Source organism: Panthera tigris, chromosome A2 (genome assembly GCF_018350195.1).
Source record: "Panthera tigris isolate Pti1 chromosome A2, P.tigris_Pti1_mat1.1, whole genome shotgun sequence".
In the NCBI taxonomy this organism is placed as follows: Eukaryota; Metazoa; Chordata; class Mammalia; order Carnivora; family Felidae; genus Panthera; species Panthera tigris.
Window position 1 is genome coordinate 155,535,211 of NC_056661.1, and position 19,380 is coordinate 155,554,590.

At 44.3% G+C, this 19,380-nt stretch overlaps 1 protein-coding gene, 1 long non-coding RNA gene and 1 pseudogene across 2 annotated transcripts in view; 1 reads left to right on the forward strand and 2 right to left on the reverse strand.

Annotated features, from left to right (window-relative positions):
- Positions 1-1,081: 1,081 nt before the first annotated feature.
- Positions 1,082-5,082, forward strand: LOC102967244 (olfactory receptor 6V1). Its single transcript, XM_007090890.3, has 2 exons — positions 1,082-2,062; positions 4,886-5,082. Exon 1 carries the CDS (start codon positions 1,082-1,084, stop codon positions 2,024-2,026), a length of 945 nt encoding a protein of 314 aa, XP_007090952.1. The 3' UTR covers positions 2,027-2,062; positions 4,886-5,082.
- Positions 5,083-11,401: 6,319 nt separating this feature from the next.
- LOC122235341 lies at positions 11,402-12,685 on the reverse strand (annotated as a pseudogene).
- A 1,627-nt stretch (positions 12,686-14,312) lies between these two features.
- The window catches only part of LOC122235357, an 82,123-nt gene continuing 77,055 nt past the window's right edge, over positions 14,313-19,380 (reverse strand). Inside the window, exons 3-4 of the long non-coding RNA XR_006213429.1 lie at positions 17,177-17,234; positions 14,313-14,568 (exon numbers count right to left, since the gene is read on the reverse strand). This is a non-coding gene — a long non-coding RNA (uncharacterized LOC122235357). The remainder of the gene's footprint in view (positions 14,569-17,176; positions 17,235-19,380) is intronic.

The following is a 19,380-nucleotide window of genomic DNA, read 5'->3' on the forward strand; positions in this document are numbered from 1 at the left end:
ACTTGGTATGTGCCTGTCACTATACTAAGTAGTTCACTCATTTAATCTTCACAATAGCCCTAGAAGCCCTAGAAACCCAGTACTATCATTATCTTCATTTTATAGCTGAGTAAACTGAGGTTCAGAGAGCATGTTATAAAGAGAAGATTTATGTTCCACAAACGAGTTTCAGATCAGAATTCAAACACAGATTCACAGCTTGTGCCCCAAACCACCATGCAAGAATGAGAGGAGTCAGGAGGGGAAGGGACACATTGCAGCAGCAAAACAGCACCAGGAGGTCAGATGCTAATGATCTTCTCATCACTGGCAGGGCAGCCACCTAGTTCTGAGGTTTATCTCCATGACCCTGTATGTCTTTTCTGCTTTCCATCTTGAATGCATATACTAGAGCCCAGCACCACCACCACCACCAAAGAAACCTAATTTATTAACACAAAACTCTGACTTCCCATTAATTTCATGATCATAGCTAGAGAAATGTGAATGAGTGAGAGTCCTCAATAGAGACATAGCCCAGAAAGACTTGAATGGACCCTTTAAAAGGAATCTTGGTTCACAGTCTCTGAGTCATGACACAGACCCCCTCCCCCAGTACCAACCCATACTTAAGGATTTGGGGGTGACTTATACTAATTCTCTCTTTCTTTCCATGTTTCCTCCCCTCCCTATCTTTCTGTTTCTCCCTCTCATACATTTGGTCTTCCTTTCTTAATTGTGTTCCAATTTTGTTTTCTTCTTTCCTTCTCCAGAAATGTTGATGTCTGCTGCTGTGTTGTCTTCCTTAATCCACTCCTCTCTGTTTTTCTCTCTCCATATCAATGGCTTTCAATGCTTTTAGTTCTAAGACTCCCTAAATGTATGATGCTCTCATACTCTCATTCTGTTTATCTCCTTCTTTCTGTTTCTCTCTGTTTATCACTTTCTGTTATCTCTCTGTTTATCGCTGACCATCTACTTGTCTTGCTCTCCCTGTTCATTTTGTTTCATGATCAGTTTCTCTCTCTCTCTCTCTCTCTCTCTCTCTCTCTCTCTCTCTCTCTCTCGTTTCCTTCCCATACAGGCACCCAGCTCCTGGATCATGACAAATCTGAGCCACCCTTCTGAATTTGTGCTCTTGGGCTTCTCCTCTTTTGGTGAGCTGCAAGTTCTGCTGTGTGGGCCTTTCCTCATGCTTTATCTTCTTGCCTTCATGGGAAACACTGTCATCATAGTCACAGTCACAGCCAACACCAACGTACATACTCCCATGTACTTCTTCCCGGGTAACTTTTCACTGCTGGAGACCTTGGTGACCATAACTACAGTGCCTAGGATGCTTTCAGACCTGCTGGTCCCCTGCAAAGTCATTTCCTTCAATGGCTGCATGGCCCAGTTCTACTTCTACTTTTCCCTGGGTTCCACCTCCTTCCTCATCCTGTCAGACATGGCTCTTGACCACTTTGTGGCCATCTGCCATCCACTACGCTGTGGAACTTTGATGAGCTGGGATGTGTATATCCAGTTGGCAGGGGCTTCCTGGGCAGCTCCTTTCTTAGCCATGGTGCCCACTGTCTTCTTCCAGGCTTATGTCAGTTATTGCCATGACAACATCATTAACCACTTCTTCTGTGACAATGCACCTCTGCTGCAACTGTCCTGCTCAGACACCAGCCTGCAGGAATTCTGGGACTTTGTGATGGCCTTAGCCTTTGTCCTCAGTTCCTTCCTGGTTACCCTCATCTCCTATGGCTATATTGTGACCACTGTGCTGAGGATCCCCTCTGCTAGCGGCCATCAGAAGGCTTTCTCACCCTGTGGATCCCACCTCACCCTGGTCTTCATTGGCTACAGGTCTGGCACCATCTTCCTTCATGTCAGGTCTGGCAAAGAACATTCTATGGAAGTCAACAAGACCATAGCCTTGGTGACATCAGTCCTCACCCCCTTTCTCAATATCTTTATCCTTACCCTCTGCAATGAGACAGTCAAGGCAGTGCTACGGGGGCAGATGCAGAGGCTTAAAGGCCTCTACAAGGCGCTATGATGAGCCTGAGGAACCTGGCCAGCTTCAGTCAAGTAGGTCTGTGAGGAGGCAGAGTACCAGACTGGGTGGGAAGACTACTACCTGAATTTCTTTAGGGTTTTTCCTCTGTGCTTCTGTGTGGTAACTACAGTGAGTCCCCAGTGCTACCCTGTCTGGCTCTCACAGGCCACCATGGAAGCGCTCCCCATACTCACTAGTAGCTACAAGAACTCTGAAAGTAGCTCAAAGCCTGGGGAGCCAGAAGTAAGACTTCCAATACAAGGAAGTACCTGGGCTTTCCATTCAAGGACAGCAGCCAAGAAGTATTCTCCGATCAAGAAATATTATCCACTGTGTGTGTGTGTGTGTGTGTGTGTGTGTGTGTGTATGTGTGTGAAATTCCTGAAAGATTTGGGATGAAACATCAGCTCCACTCTCTTTCCCTCCCAACTATAATCTGAAATTTTAAAAAGTCTCCAACTACTTTGACCTCAGACTCATGGTTTTCTCTTAGCTTTTAACTATCCTGGGTTTTGTAAAGCAGCCCCAATTTAAAATATTCTGCCTGTTTCTACAAATACATTTTAATTTACCAAACTGCATTTCTCAGTAAATGATGATGAATGACTTTACTCATCAAGAGAGTACTCCTAGCCCCACTTATTTTAAGACAACAAAAACTACTAATTTACCACAAATGTCCAGAGTTTTACAAGTCTACTATGTGAAAATAAACAAGGCAGGGAATTGTACGCTCTTTTGGTGGACACATAGCGTCTAGCTTTGGAGATGTGGCCCACTTGGTGGCCCTTTGGTTCTCATTATACACTTCCAGTGTCACCTCAGGCTAAGCCCCTCCTAACAGAAGTGTCCCTTTGTCTGACTTTCCAAAACACTCATTTCTTGCTTGCTGAACTGGCCCTCACCCAAATCAGAGAGTGTCTTTAGGTTCCTGGTTTCAGCTTCTGGTTGAAAGTGTTGCATCTCCTCAATGACACATCAGAGCAATGACTGATGTTTGCTGTTGCCCAAACGGATTTATTTTCTCTAATTATCCTCTGCTCACCACCTCAGAGAGTAAATATTTATAGAATAAGTGGAAGGAGGATAAGAAAGTAAGATTAACTTTACCGATAATGACTTAGTTTTTTATATGTGTGTATATACACATATATATTCACACTTTATAAACCACTTTATACATGTTTTCCATTTGGTTTTATCCTCATAGTAAAATTCAGTTAAATAAAGAATCACTGATCACTCACCATGAGCAAAGCACTCTGCTTAGCACTGGTCATTAGAGATCAAAGAAATGTGGATTCTAACCTCAAAAGTTTTCTCCACCTGCGAGAGACAGGAAAAGCTATAATGAATTCTAACACGTTTTGAGAAGGGGTTCTCCCACTTAAAATGAGTGTCATAAAGACAGCCCAGAAGGTAAATGCCAATTCTTGGGCTGCAGCTAGACAGTACTTTGACACACTCAAGAGAAGGAAAAATATAGTTGAGAAAAAAAAGAACTGGTCAAAGTGATGGCAGAGCTAACAGTAGAATCTGTTTCTTCAAACTTCTTTTCCACCTCTTCATCCTCAGAAATTCTTCAGAGTTGGGTTTATTAAATGTTGGAATCTCCAGGATCTGAAGCCACTCCATGTAGACTCCTCCAGCCTCTAATTCAGGGTATATCCGTCTGGTTCCCATCAGGTGTATACAATTGCAATTGCAGTAATTCTAGCAACTCCTTCATAACAATAGTTGGATGTTCCATACCCATCACTTGAAAGAAACATACTGTCAGAAAGCAATTGTAGAATCAGTCACTTTTAAATATTTGTATTCCATTTATTGTAATAGTATCCACAAACATTTGAAAGATAGCAGATAACACTTGTACGTGCAAGAAATAGTTTTATTCAGCCCAGACATTACGTTCATTGCCAGGTAGATTCCCACTTCCTTTGCTACACAGGTTCCCCCTGCCCCACCCACCATCGAAAAATACAGCATTCTTATGAAACCTCTCCTAAACTGAAATGGCATAAAGCAAAGAAGCAATTACCATTAATTTGTATGAACATTTTTTGAGCATTCCCAGAAACACAAAAAATAATCTCATAGGCTTTTCTGGTGTCTTAGGACACATCTTGCTAACAGACGCACAAAGTAAATCGAGAGAAAGCATGGATGCTCACTCAGGTCACAGCTCTGGCAGCTGGATGCTGACACACTGAGTGTGGTTCCTGGGAAAGAAGTTCGGTGGCGCCACGCTCACTGCTTGGGGTGTGCACTACCTCTGCAACAGCTTGTGCAGAACAAATGCCCAGCGCTATTTCTGCTTTTCTCCTTTTCTTATAAAAGCAAAAATCCTCTTCCAATTTCTTTTTTAAAAATGTTTATTTATTTATTTAGAGAGAGAGCACAAGCAGGGGAGAGGCGGAGGGAGAATGAGAGAGAGAGAGACAATCCCATGCAGGCTTCGCATCCAATGCAAATCCTCAAATCCCAAGGCAGGGCTTGACCTCACTAACTGTGAGATCATGACCCCAGCTGAAATTAAGAGTCGGATGCTTAACCAACTGAGCCACCTAGGTGTGCCCCAATTTCTTAAGATTAGTGAAAACAGTTACTAATGTAGGTCTTTTGGAAAAGTGAAGCGGTGCAACAAAAGCTTTCAAAAAGCAGGGAATATCTGTAATACCATGTTTCTCAGGAGATGGGAACAATTGAGTTCATTGTTAGTCTCATAAGATCATTTGCTATAAGAGCATTTGACAGAAGGCAACAGCCTTCCCACTCCACAGAAGTGGTTTCAATGGAACATAATTGCAGGGTTGTAGGAGGACAGGACTGTAACACCCAGAACTGATTTAATTATAGGTAGAATCAAGGCAAGATTTCAGGACTCTACAATGCCTGCCCTACCCCAAGGTACCTCCATTTGCCTGGCATCCCAGTTACAGAGACACCATGTTCCAGTAAGCAACCAGAAGAAATACAGGACTCTGAATGGCTAACATAAGAAGCAATTGTTGGGGCGCCTGGGTGGCTCAGTCGGTCAAGCAGCCAACTCTTGATTTCAGCTCAGGTTATGATCTCACAGTTGGTGGGATCGAGCCCCGAGTCAGCACTGTCAGTGCAGAGCCTGCTTGGGATTCTCTCTCCCCCTCCCTCTCTGCCTTTCTCTTTTCAAAATAAATAAACTTAAAAAAAAAAAAAAAGCAATTGTCACACATGTAAATCCCAATAGGAAGCCAAAAAGCAAAATTATTTCATCTGGTTGGCAGGACAAGGGAGCAAGAAAGAGTATGGGAATTTTGATGAAGGAAGATAAAGGAATTGAATCATGTTTCAAATACAAGTCAGGCTTGGGTCCTGCAGTGGCCAGCAGGTAGCAAGAAGTCCCTGCATACACAGGATTTTGGAAGTTTGGTAAGGTGTAAAACCCTCTAAGGCCAAGTTGGGAAATTTCAGTGTTGTCTATAGGGACCATGTTGACATCAGTCCAGTTCACCACTTATTTATGCTCTCACTTTCTGAATATAAATATGGTCCTTCCAACAATGCCTCACAGATAGATACTGAAGAAAGGTGGCAGTGGTCCAGTGGTCTGCTGGTAAATGTTTAACCACCCTCTCTCTAATTGTAGCATTTTCTGACCTCCAGTATTTACCAATTTCCCTGGTGTCAGTTTCACCCCCATCCAGTCCAGTTTCAAACTACTAACATGAGGCCAACACTTTCAGTAGCATAGATAAAAGTAAAACGTAGTGAAGTAATTATGAGTTTTGAATTCTTGTTACCTTTGTTTTTCACATAATCTGTTTGATTGTAAGATTCTACTATTTAATTTTTAATAATGTTCTGTTACTTTCCTGAAAACTTAACAGTCAGTTCTTGAGAGGGCTCCAGAGCATCACTGTAGCATTCTGCCTCTGGGTTTTCCCTTGGATCCTGTTCCCCATTCAACCCAGAATCTTTGTCATTCTCCTTCCCTTGAGTCAGATACATCCCAAGTCCTATGGAAGCAAACTTCAAGGAACTGTCCTTTCACAGAACTATTCCTAAGCTCTTTCTGAACTTCCTTGGGTCATGTTCAAAACTGCAAACAATAAAATTCCAGCACTGAAGAGAAACAGTACCTTTTGTGAATACAGTATAATTGCCCAAGCGTGCAAAGGTTTCCACATCAATGCCCTCTGTACCCACTCCCAAGTTCGTTGTAAAACAGTTGTGTCCTGTGAGTTCAGTGAGTGCATTATCCTTCAGAGGACACTTACAAATTCCCCCTGAGACACCTGGATCTGTTTTGTGAAAATATCCAGGACCATTCTCCAGAGTCATTCATTAATTCCATCTCCCTGTGCTTTCATTGCCCATGTAACATGCCATTTTTATGTCTACATTATTTTACATATCGGCTGCTTCTCTCTGGAATTCACATTTCCCCTCCTCAGACTGTGAAGTGGCTCTTCATACTTCAAAGCTCAACTCAGATAATACCATGTTTGAGAATACTTTCAATTTAACCAAGGAAAATCAGGCACCCCCTCCCTGTATTTCCAGGGTGCTTTGCATATCTTAGTAACTAACTACATAGTTTTGTTTTCCCACACAAAATTCTGAGCTCCTTAAGTTAGGTCCCATTTCTTACATGCCTTTGTATCTCCTATGCCTAGGACACAGATGTTCAATAAATGCTAGCTGTCTTTGGGAACAAGGTTTGCAGATGAATTTGGAATATGAGTAGACACTGTAACACTGAGGGAGGGGAGGGTAGGTGATGGGCATTGAAGAGGGCATCTTTTGGGATGAGCACTGGGTGTTGTATGGAAACCAATTTGACAATAAATTTCATATAATAATTAAAAGAAAGAAGTAAACAACGCATAAGAAGAACTTATCCCACTGCACTCTATCCAGTTAGCTGTCTATCCTAGTGCCACAACCAGTTCCAAGACCCACTTAACAACAGGGACCAGAGGAAGCAATGTGGACAGCGGGTGAGAGGTCTAGAAATAGTTCAATGGCTGGACATAAGGTTTCATCTTAAAACTGAGACCGCTATAGCAAAGACAGGGGCTGCCTCGCAGCTGGGAGTGCGCCATGCCTAGACTTGGCTCCAGCAGGTCTCCTTGCTGACCTGCGAAGTGTCCCACAGCGGGGAGGCCTGCAGTGAGAGGAGGTGTGCCTGGACGGCCCACACACTGCCTTGCAATTCCAAGAGGCAATGATTTAGTCACATCGTGACTCTAAACCTGGGGAGACTTGCATACACCCACTTTGCCCTAGAACTGGTGTCCTTAGATTCCTTCCAGCAAGATGGAAAAGTCTGTTATCAGTATTTCTTGGCTTAAGTCTAACCAGGCTTATGTCTTATCTGATATTGTGCACACTGAGAGTCCCTGTCACATTAAGACAAATGTATGGAACCAAAACATCTCTAGGTCAAGGCCACACAGAATTCTAACAGCAAATCACAGGCTGGACCATTGGCCTAAGTTTCTCAAGAAATTTAAAGTCATGGGGCACTTGGGTGGCTCAGTTGGTTAAGCATCCTTCTCTTGATTTCGGCGCAGGTCATGATCACACAGTTCAGTTCATGACATTGAGCCACGCCTCAGGCTCTGCACTGACAGCATGGGGCCTGCTTGGGATTCTCTCTCTCCCTCTCCTTCTGTCCCTCCCTCACTCACATGAGTTCGAGCTCGAGCTCTTTCAAAGAAGAAGGAGAAAGAGGAGGAGGAAGTGGAGGAGGAGGACGAAGAGGAAGAAGAAAAGGAGAAGAAGTAGTTTAAAGTCAGACCAGAATAAAAGTCTCAGGGCTTAAATCCTGGTTACCATCTCCAGAAATAGGCCCTGGGATAAAAGTCCTGAAGGGAGGATGGCTCCGGTAATCGCAAGCACATGCCCCCTTCCAGTGCCTTTCACAGTATTGTCACCAAGACAAGGACTTTCGTACACAATTTCCTGATTGAAACTTCCACCAGCAGATTGTCTAGATCAGTGCTCCTCAAATATTAGGGTGCATATAAATCATCCAGGGGGTCTGTTAAAATGCAGATCTGTGGGGTGCCTGGGTGGCTCAGTCAGTTGAGCATCTGACTCTTGGTCAGGTCTGACTCTCAGCTCAGGTCATGATCTCACAACTCGTGAGTTTAAGCTCCACATCAGGCTCTGTGCTGACAGTGCAGAACCTGCTTGAGATTCTCTCTCCCTCTCTCTACCCCTCCCCCCCTCAAAATAAATAAATAAATAAACTTTAAAAAAATGCAGATTCTGTTTCAGCAGGTCTAGGGTGGGGCCCGAGGTTCAGCATTCTGTATTAAGGGAGAGGACAGTGCTGTTCCAAGCATCACACAGGTAATTTTGTTGGGAATGTCATTGATGAAGTTTTGGGGTGATGGGGGTTTCATAGGGACTGGAGTCAAAGGCCAAGAAAGAATTCTTGGAGATGTCTTTGGTGCAAAAAGGTGATTTTATTAAAGCATGGGGACAGGACCCATGGGCAGGAAGAGCTGCACTGGGGTCATGATGGGTAACTCATTATATACCCTCAGGTTGGGAGGGGGTCAGGGATAGAGTATGTCTCTAAGGAATTTTGGAAGCAAGGTCTCCAGGACCTTGAGAGGCTAGCTGTTGCTAGGGAAATGCCATTTATTACCATTTAATACAACCTCGGTCATGAGACCCTTCAGATATATATCAGGGGGCCATAAGCTTGGAGTGTGATTGCCAGCATATATCTTGGGACAGTTGAGATAAAGGAAACTGACTTACAGGATCCTTGATGTTGGGATAATGTTAAGCTAAGGTTCTCTTTTCCCCCCAGCAAAGTGTCATCCTTGAGGCAGCTGAGCTCCTACAGGGAGGTCACTCTGCCGGTTTCAAGGACTTGTCAATGGGCTATAGGCAGTAAGGGAATTTAATTTTTCATTTGTCTTAGTTTCCGGCATTACCACAGCAAGCATTTAAACCCCTTTCCTTTGTTCCTTTGTTCTTGGGTAGCCAGGAGTGTCTGAGGAATATCACAAATATTCTACCTGAGGGGGTGGGGGGCAGGGTGCTAGCCTGTATTTTGCCCTCAGCTTGCCCCAAGCTCCCTCATCATGACTGTGTGATGCTGTATGAGGGGGTGATTACTGTGGAGCCCCAAGGCAAGCTATACCCTCCCAATCTGACCAGTCAGATATCTCACTGCTAAGATCACACCATGAAAAAGAGGCAATAGATGGCTGTAGACTGTTGATTATTTTTAATTTTTTAAGGGAATGTGCAGAAATGAGAGAGTAGCAGCAGGAAGGAATCTCTCAGGAGGCAAATCTGAGCAGATTTGTGTGCTGATTACTTTAGGAGGAAAAGCTGAAGGAAAGTGTTTGCATATCAGAAGGAGATAATTGCTTCCCATTTAGTTCTTAAGTTTTTTCACCAAGTTTGCAAGGAGAGTAAGCAATTAGTCCCTTGAGAGGTGGAGGAGAGAAAGTTCTAAGGATGAAAAACTGTTTTCCCTGCTGCCCTTTACCACAGAATCAAAAGTATCTGCCCCCTTTTGGAGAGACCCACAAATGGTAATTTGTCCTATGGTAGTTAAAAAAAGAGCTTAATTGGATGTCAAGCTCCCCAGTAATAACCAGAGACTCATGCCTCTGGGTGGGGGCCCCCAGACGTGTTCCCCTCCACCACCCCTTTCTCCACAGCTGTGGCTCTACAGCGTGGCCCCTCTGTGGGCCTATCCATGCTACACATTAGGACTACGACCTCTCCTATAGGTATCCTGTGGGCATGATGACGTTTTGGGGTGGTAGTGGGGTTCGGAGTTGATGGCCAAGAAAGAATTCTTGAGATGTCTTTGGTGCAAAAAGGTGATTTTATTAAAGCACGGAGACAGGACCCGTGGGCAGAAAGAGCTGCACTGGGGTCGTGAAGAGTGACTGGTTACATACTATGGATTTGGGGAGGTAAAGGCAAATGAGAAGTTTCCAAGGAGATTTGCATATGTTAAAGAAGACTCACAGGATGCTGGAGGCCAAGCTATGGTCAAGCTAAAATTGTTTTCCCTCTAGCAAAGCATTAACATTAAGACAGTGGGAGTTCCTGGAAGAATGTTTTCCTCTGCCTGCCTCAAATATTTGTCAATGGGCTGTAGGTTATAAGGAAATCTAATTTTTCCTTCTTGCCTTTGTTCCCCATATCACTATGGAGGGGTGACGTTGGGGTTCCAGGAAACTGAGTCCACAGGTTTCTGCAGATTAGGCTATTGATAAGATTGCCTTTTTCTTGTCACTTAATAAGATATTTGTAAACAGATGGAGACCCATGTCCTCTATGACTGTGATCTCTACCAGTTAACCATATGTTTTCTTTCCTTTCCTTTGCTCATAGGCAGCCAGGAGTGCCTGAGGAATATCACACATATCCCACCTACACCTGGTGTGTGTGTGTGTGTGTGCGCGCGCACGCACGCGTCCGCACGCATACGCACACTCTAGCTTGTACTTTGCCTGCAGCCTGCATTATGCTCCCTCATCAGGCAGAACTAGCTTCAGAAGTAGGAAGAAGTTTGCATCTACTCTTTGTCCTGTTCTGCAAATCCCAGCCCAAGTCCAGATTCACCCTGATACGAGAAATCAGACACTAGAGCTACTCCCACTCCCACATCTCCCCCGACTTCCTAAACCATTCCCAAACTGCCAGGGAAAGCCTTCCCCCACCTTGCCCTACCCCCCTGTTATTCATAACCCCAATACCACCCCATTTCTTCCCTCTCAACTGGCTTGCACTATCTTTGCTTTACCACCAGGGCCCTGGTGACCTCCTGTCCGGGCTGCTTCCAGGAAAGCCAAACACAGAGGGCCCTCGCTCTGGGACATGGACCTAAGATTCTGTCGGAGAAGACAGTTGCTAATGCATGTGAAGGAGAAAGCTGCCAGCGTGGGAGCAATGGTCCAGCTTCCCTTTCTTTCTTGAGTGCATAAAAAGGATAAAGTCTAGGCCTGGAGCCCTCAGGACCTCTCTGTGGAAGGTGCTGAGAAAGTGGCCCCTAGAGTCATTTCTGTTTAAAAACAAGGGATTTTGAGGGGCTGGACAGAAGTGGGCCTCCTGGGTATAAGTAGTGCTTCTGCTTCAGGAATAATCCCCAAAGAAACGGTCCTAATGAGAGGCATGGAGTTTCTTCTCTTTGGGGGATGCCAGGCCACTCTGCTCTTCTCAGAGAAACTCCCATTTTCAGAACCCTATCCTACACTCTGAAGCCAGTTCATGAGAAAGAAATACACCCCCAAAGAATTTGCAGACAAAGAAATGTAAAGGAATGTAAACAAAACCATACAGCCAGACTGGGAAGGAGAGGTTTTAATAGCACATTTTTATAATAATAGCCACATCTACAGAGTTTTTACTATGTACCAGACCCAGGACTGAGGGTTTTATTTGGATACTCTCTTTTAGTTGACATTATCATACTGTTTTCACTCCACAGCTCCCTCAAAATCATCTCCTCCTTGTTTATCTCAGGCTCACATATACTTGCCTTGGAATCATTCAGATGATGTAAGCTCATTAGTTCTCTGTAGTGAGTGAGTGGGGGATAAAGGGAGCAGGAGAGATGAAGAAGGAGACTGAGGAGCTCCAGCATGGGTGCCCAGGTGCCCACCTGCAGTGGAGGATCCTTACTCCTGTGATTTGACAGGTGTTCTCTGGCCTTCTCATCCACAGGCTGCTGGGTCTCTGAGGAGGAGACTTTTGGTCATATCTCCAATGACCTCCTTGACCTTCTCATTCCGGAAGGTGAAGATGAGGGGATTCAGGAAAGGGGTCACCACTGCAGTCATCAGAGCCACCACTTTGTTGAAGTGTGTGGAGTGGCCCTTGCCTGGCCTCACATAGATGAAGATGGCACTACCATAGCCTAGAACCACCACAGTGAGGTGGGAGGCACAGGTGGAGAAGGCTTTCTGGTGCCCAGAGAAAGAGGGGATGTGTAGCACTGCAGCCACAATGAGGATGTAGGACACTATGATCAGCAGCATGGTGGCCAGCATGAAGAGCAAGAACAGGAAGAAATCCATGCACTCAACGTGGCAGGCGTCAGAGCAGGAAAGCTTGAGAAGTGGGGCAGAGTCACAAAAGTGGTGGTCGATGACATTAGGGCCACAGAACCAGAGCCGTGTTTTCTGCAGGATCAGGGAGATGATGGACACAAAGCCAACCACCCAGCAGACTGCCGCCAGCTTCGTACACACTGGACCATTCATGATGGTTGGGTAGTGTCGAGGGTGGCAGATGGCCATATAGTGATCAAAGGCCATGACTATGAGAATCAGAAAGTTGGTGGAACCCAAGGAGAAGTAAAAGAGAGACTGGATCAGGCACTCAGCCAGGGAAATGGTCTTCTGAGGGACAGCAGGTCTGCCAGCATCCTAGGAACCACAGTGGAGGTGACCAGCATCTCCATAAGGGAGAAGTTACAGAGGAAGAAGTACATGGGTGAGTGGAGGCAGGAGTCAAGTCATGTGAGGGTAATAATGGCCAGGTTCTCCAGCACTGTCAGCACACACATCAAAAGGATGAATGCAAACAGTAGGACCTGGAACTCATGGAGGTGTGACAATCCCAGCAGTAAAAATCCCCTAACCACACAGAAGTTACTCATCGCACTTGATGCCAGTTCTCTGTACTACCTATGAGAAGCCAGGAAATCTTAGTGGGAAGTCACAATCAACGCCTGTCTTGACTATGCTCTCTGATGGCTGGCCTGGCCCCTCAAGCATACTAACCAGCATGCATGGTTAATCTCAGAGTCCAGAAGATATATTCCCAAAGGGCAAGAACTAACAAGTTCTGATTAACCTGTCCAGGAGTTGGACAGGTGTTATCAAACTCCTACACTCTTTTTGTATTGTATTCCATCAGTCATCATTCCATTCAACACATTTGTTAAACCCCAACTCTGTGTAAGAATTTTGGTGGGTCTTGTAAACACTCCCTAACTACCATATTTAACAGCAACATGCAGAAGAATGAAACTAGACCACTTTCTTACACCATACACAAAAATAACTCAAAATGGATGAAAGACCTGAATGTGAGACAGGAAACCATCAAAACCCTGGAGGAGAAAGCGGGAAAAAAACCTCTCTGACCTCATCCGCAGCAATTTCTCACTTGACACATCTCCAAAGGCAAGGGAATTAAAAGCTAAAATGAACTATTGGGACCTCGTGAAGATAAAAAGCTTCTGCACTGCAAAGGAAACAATCAACAAAACTAAAAGGCAACCAATGGAATGGGAAAAGATATTTGCAAATGACATATCAGACAAAGGGCCAGTATCCAAAATCTATAAAGAACTCACCAAACTCCACACCCGAAAAACAAATAATCCAGTGAAGAAATGGGCAGAAGACATGAATAGACACTTCTCTAAAGAAGACATCCAGATGGCAAACAGGCACATGAAAAGATGCTCAACATCACTCCTGACCAGGGAAATACAAATCAAAACCACACTAAGATATCACGCCAGTCAGAGTGGCTAAAATGAACAAATCAGGAGACTATAGATGCTAGAGAGGATGTGGAGAAACGGGAACCCTCTTGCACTGTTGGTGGGAATGCAAACTGGTGCAGCTGCTCTGGAAAACAGTGTGGAGGTTCCTCAAAAAATTAACAATAGATCTACCCCATGACCCAGCAAAAGCACTGCTAGGAATTTACCCAAGGGATACAAGAGTACTGATGCATAGGGGCACTTGTGCCCCAATGTTTATAGCAGCACTTTCAACAATAGCCAAATTATGGAAAGAGCCTACATGTCCATCAACTGATGAATGGATAAAGAAGTTGTGGTTTATATATACAATGGAATACTACTTGGCAATGAGAAAGAATGAAATATGGCTTTTTGTAGAAACGTGGATGGAACTGGAGAGTGTTATGCTAAGTGAAATAAGTCATACAGAGAAAGGCAGATACCATATGTTTTCACTCTTATGTGGATCCTGAGAAACTTAACAGAAGACCAAGGGGGAGGGGAACGGGGAAAAAAAAGTTACAGAGAGGGAAGTAGGCAAACCATAAGCGACTCTTAAAAACTGAGAATAACCTGAGGGTTGATGGAGAGCTGGGAGGGAGGGGAAAGTGGGTAATGGGCATTGACGGGGGCACCTGTTGGGAAGAGCACTGGGTGTTGTATAGAAACCAATTTGACAATAAATTTCATATAAAATAAACCCAAAAAACAAAAAATAAAATAAAATAATTTATCAATTTAAAAAAAACTACCATATTTAATGGTCATTTCCTTGTAATAATACTTGCTGTGAGTGAAGTTCTTTCCATGTGCTTGGAACTGTGCTAGCAACCTTATATTTGACTTCTTTTCATCTTTTGTGCTCAATCTCATCTTTCTTGTGGTCTCTGTGACATTTCAGGCTATGAATAACCCATTTTTGAAACTACTTCCACCCTTGACTACAAGGACTGCCCACTCCAAGTGCTCTTTGTGTTCTTCTCTCAACTATTTCCTCCTTCAGAAATCTCTCTTCTTCCTTAACTATAACAATCTAGAAAATATAAATGAATCTCAAATCAGCATTCTTATTCTCAACCCACATCTCTGATTGTCTGCTAACTACCACAATATACTCACCATGTATAAAAATACACACATAATCCTCCCCTTCCCCAAAGCCCAGATCATGTTCATCATTCCGCAATCCCCCAGTCATCCAGGCTTGTCATCTGGAAGGGATCTCTGGTTTTCCCTACCTTCTTCTAACCCACTTGAACTGCCATCCTTAGAAATATTTTTTTAATCTGCACTCCCCCTTTCTTTTTCCCGTAGCCCCCAAGTTCAAGAACTTGTTTCCTCTTAATCACTGCAACAGCATTCTTAATGGCTTCCCCTTTTTTTAATGTTTATTTATGTATTGTGAGAGAGACCACACGCACAGGTGGGGGAGGGACAGAGAGGGAGAGAGAGAATCCCAAGCAGGCTTTGCACTGTCAGCACGGAGACCAACACAGGACTCACTCTCATGAACTGTGAGATCATGACCAGAGCCAAAATCAAGAGTCAGACACAACTGACGTGAGCCACCCAGGCACCCCATGACTTTCTCATTTATAGATTTCTCTGTATCTGACCTACCCACATACTACTGTTATATTTATGTTTCTAAGGTATTATGTCCACAGGCTCTTTTTGTAACAATCTAAGGCAATGTGATTTCATTTATACATTACTCTCAAGATCAATTAATCAAACTAGTTAGCCATCTACCTTGTATCCATACAGTAAAAGGCTAGAAGGATGTATTTTAAATCACTAATGGGCGATCTTGGGTGTGGATTATAGACAGTTCAATGTGTATCTATATCTATACCAATCTTTATCTTGTTTGTTTTCCAAATTCTTTTCCTTTAGATGCATATTACTTCAGTGATCAGAAGAAACTTTTTTAAAACCAACAACAACATCTATTCCTTCTCTTGTCTGCTAAATCAGGCACATACTCCCCCTGGCTATCCTAGCCTTACACAGCTCTACCCACCTACCCTTCCAACCTCACCCTTACCTCTTTCTTGCCACACACTTCACGCTATCACCAGACTGGACCACTGGCTATTCTCTAAATGTTAACTCCAACCTGCTTTCACAAACTCTTCCTTATTGTTCTCTATGCTTGGAATACCCTGTCCTGCCATTATTGCCTGACAAATTCTTGTGTTAGTTAAAGAATAAAGTCCCCTTCAGGGACTGTCTCAAATATCCCTCCTTTATGAAGTTTCATCCCCCATTCAGATGTGAACTCACTCTTCCTGGAATTCCCACCTGTGGAAGTTAGCCTGTCTCCCTTGCATTATAGTTATTCTTGTGCCGGCCTTCTTTCAAACACCTGTTTCTCAGTGGCAGCGCTCTCTTGTCATCTTCATAGTCCTCCCAATACCCGGCAACATGTCTTACACAATGTATGTTCTTAGTACATCTTAGCTAAACAAATCAATGAGTACCTCTATTGAGTTTTCATTCCAAATCCTGAGAAGAAAAGTTTGACAAATGGAAATGCATGTTCTTTAATGATTACTCGTGCGTGTGCATTGTGGGCTTTAACAGACAAGCAATGAGGCAATCATGACCTGCCAATTTCTTATCAGAAAAAGGAAAATGTGACCAGGTGTGTTTCAGAATCCACTCCCAGAGGGTCTAGGCAGCACCCTGTGACCAAATACTGTACAATACTATTTCTCCAGCAAAATACATAAATATTCACACCTAACAGAAGAGATAGAGGCTACAAAGAGCCTCAAGTTGGTAAGTTCAGATCAATGATCAGGAAAAACTCTTTTAAACACCACCAACAACACCTACTCCTTCTCTTATCTTCTAAGGCAAGCATATACACAAAATTAGAAAGAACTTTCAGTTGTCAAAGCATTTTGATACAGAATTGTGGACATGGAGTGGTGAATGGGGAGACCCCACTCACTGAGTGCCACCATGCACTGGTTTCTGTGCTGCGACCAAGCTGTGAGATGGTGACTATCTCCGCATCACAGGTGATAAAAACTGAGGCTCAGGATGTTTAAGGACCTCAATCCCAAGTCATGCAGTTAATAAATGTACATCTGGGATTTGAATCCAGGGTTTTCTGACTCAAGTACCTATTTGTTTAATCACAATGTCAAATACACAGAATCTACAAAATTTATGAACACAGTGCCCTATCAATTTCTGGACACAGAATCCAAAGCCTATTACTTACATTTGCAAATGGAAAAAGTATTTAGTAAATGGTAAATTAAGCAATATATTAAAGAGTAAGTTCCCATGATCAGCTGTTGACTAGCAGTGATGAGTAGGAGACAGGGAGGGTGTCCTTTCCCCGCAGAAAGGATCGAACATGATCTCTAACGCTACCACAGGACCAGTCAGAGGTTCAGCCCTCAATACTCCATCTCTCATTGAGAGACAGGGGGCTTGGGCCCCCAGGAGGCTGCTTCTCCACGACAACCTTCCTGATTGTGATCTCTCCCTACGCACTCCCATATTGACATGGCTCATACTCTGCAGGTGTTATAAATGCCTGAGCAAGAATGAGAAATTCAACCCATGGGCCTATTATGGTTTATTCACCATCACTGCCACCTGAAGGGCAACATATTTCTTACCTGACAGGTGTCTGTGACAAAGCATCCTGCAGTTCCACAGTCTAAAACATTTGAAGTCCTGCAATTGGGGATGAAAACGTTGATTCAGAGGTGACTCTGAAGTCAGGAACACTCCGTTCAGTGCAGTGTCCTTCACAAACAGGCCTCCAGCACAGCCCCCATTACTACACCCTCCTCCAAACCCCTCTTGCCTTCCTCCCACCAACCCCTCTCCAGCCTACTGGACATTTCACCTCAGACTTTTCCCTTCCTATTCAAGATCTTGCCTCCCCGCTCAGCTTGGATAACTTGGTACCCTCCCCTTTGTCCATGATGGACTACCATCTCCCTCATGTTGCTTCCAGACTCTGAGCCACCATTCCCCCCCAAGTCCAACTCAGCCATCTGGCCCACAGCTCAGGACAGGCCCCCCGGAGCATGTTTTAGGACCTGATGTACTTATTGAATAATGTTACATCTCAAGTTCTTATTTGTCAAAACTGATTGTTTAACACAGGCAAAACTGACATAAGCAAGGTTCAACTTGAACATAGAACTAGCTTTCCTCTGCATCAGTGTCTGCTGCAAGCAGATTTTCCTCAGTGCAGCTTCTGCGATACCCCTTGGAGCATCCCGCTCCCTCCCTTGCTACAGAATACATCTTTTCTCAGGCCCAGGGGTCCCACATCCTCCTGGTTTCTCCAATCAGAAGACAATGCAGTGTCTCATCAAAGCAGGCCAATGGCAGCTTTAACCTTCACAAAGTAGGCTGGCCAAGGCTTTTGTTGGCTATGCAGCACATGCTTTCGTCTAGGCCACACATTACCTGTACTCGAACGTCTGGACTCCCTGGTATGTTCTGTTTCCCTCACACATTTCTGGTAAAGATTCTCTCAGGTAAGAGATCCTGTTCATCCCTATCCAAATTCTTTGTGCTGTAGATTTTGCTGTTCAGATTTCTGTTACAGTGTCACCTAGTAGAGAGCTCACCTGTCTGTGTATAATAACCCCCCAGAGACATGGCACCTGTTTGAAATCCCCCCTGCCTTGTTATGCATCTTACTGTCTCTCCACATCAACCCTCTCAATTCTTCTGACTGAATTATTCTTATGATTTTTGACTTTTTAAATATTTGTTTGTTTGTTTGTTTGTTTTTGAGGGAGGGCGAGAGAGAGGCAGGGAGAGAGGGAGACAAGAGAATCCCAAGCAAGTGCCACACTGTCAGCACAGAGACTGACATGGGGCTTGAACTCATGAACCATGAGATTATGACCTGAGCTGAAATCAAGAGTGGGATGCTTAATCGACTGAGCCACCCAGGTGCCCCATGCTTTTTGACTTTTGAAACAACTTTCTCACCCTGGAAATAACCCTTTCTTTAACAACTTGGAATTCAGAGGGGTTAGCATACCATCACCATGATTATTTGTACCAGTGGTTTTGGTCACCAGTGTCATGGGACATGCCGAGCTTCTGAAGGGAATGAAAGAGCAGGGGTGAGGAATGGGACAGAGGGGCAAGCAGAGAAAGTCACTGAATATCACCTTATGGTTCACAGGCTTTTGCAAGGGCAGGTGACACAGGGAGGACACAGAGTAAACAGCACACTGGGGCCAGCAGACCGGATGGCAACAAGAATTAAAGCCTCAAAAAGAAGACAGAGATGCATCAAGAAGGAAACTAGACAGAGCTTCCCTTGAATCTGGGTCTCTTAGGGTGGGGCAGAAGGAGTGGGGCTGGAAGAAGACCCCTAGGTCTTCCCCAAGAGAGAGAACAGAATGAGGCCAAGGCAGGGAGTGGGGTCCTGTCATGGGATTCATTGCTGCACTGAAATCAGCAATAGCCCAGTGTGCAAGAGGACACAGGAAACTCAAATCATTCATTCATGCACTCATTCACTCAGAAAAATATGATTGACTGTGTCAGATACTGTTGGTGTTCAAGGGATATGGTGGTGAACAAAATAGTTCCAGGCCTTACAGCCAAGTTGAAAAAAACAGACAATAAATAAGTTTTAAATGACAACCCGTGACAAATGCTGTGATGGCAATGAAAGGAGCATGAAAGAGGCTGAGGGGAAGGTAGGGGACTTACCAGTGGTAGGTCTCATCCTGCCACCCAGGTCCAGACGCAAGATTCAGCAGTGGTGGGTGGCACACAGGGGACAACAAGGCAAGTGAAATGGGTTGAATGGAGCCAAGAGGTCCTCCTCAAACTCTCTATA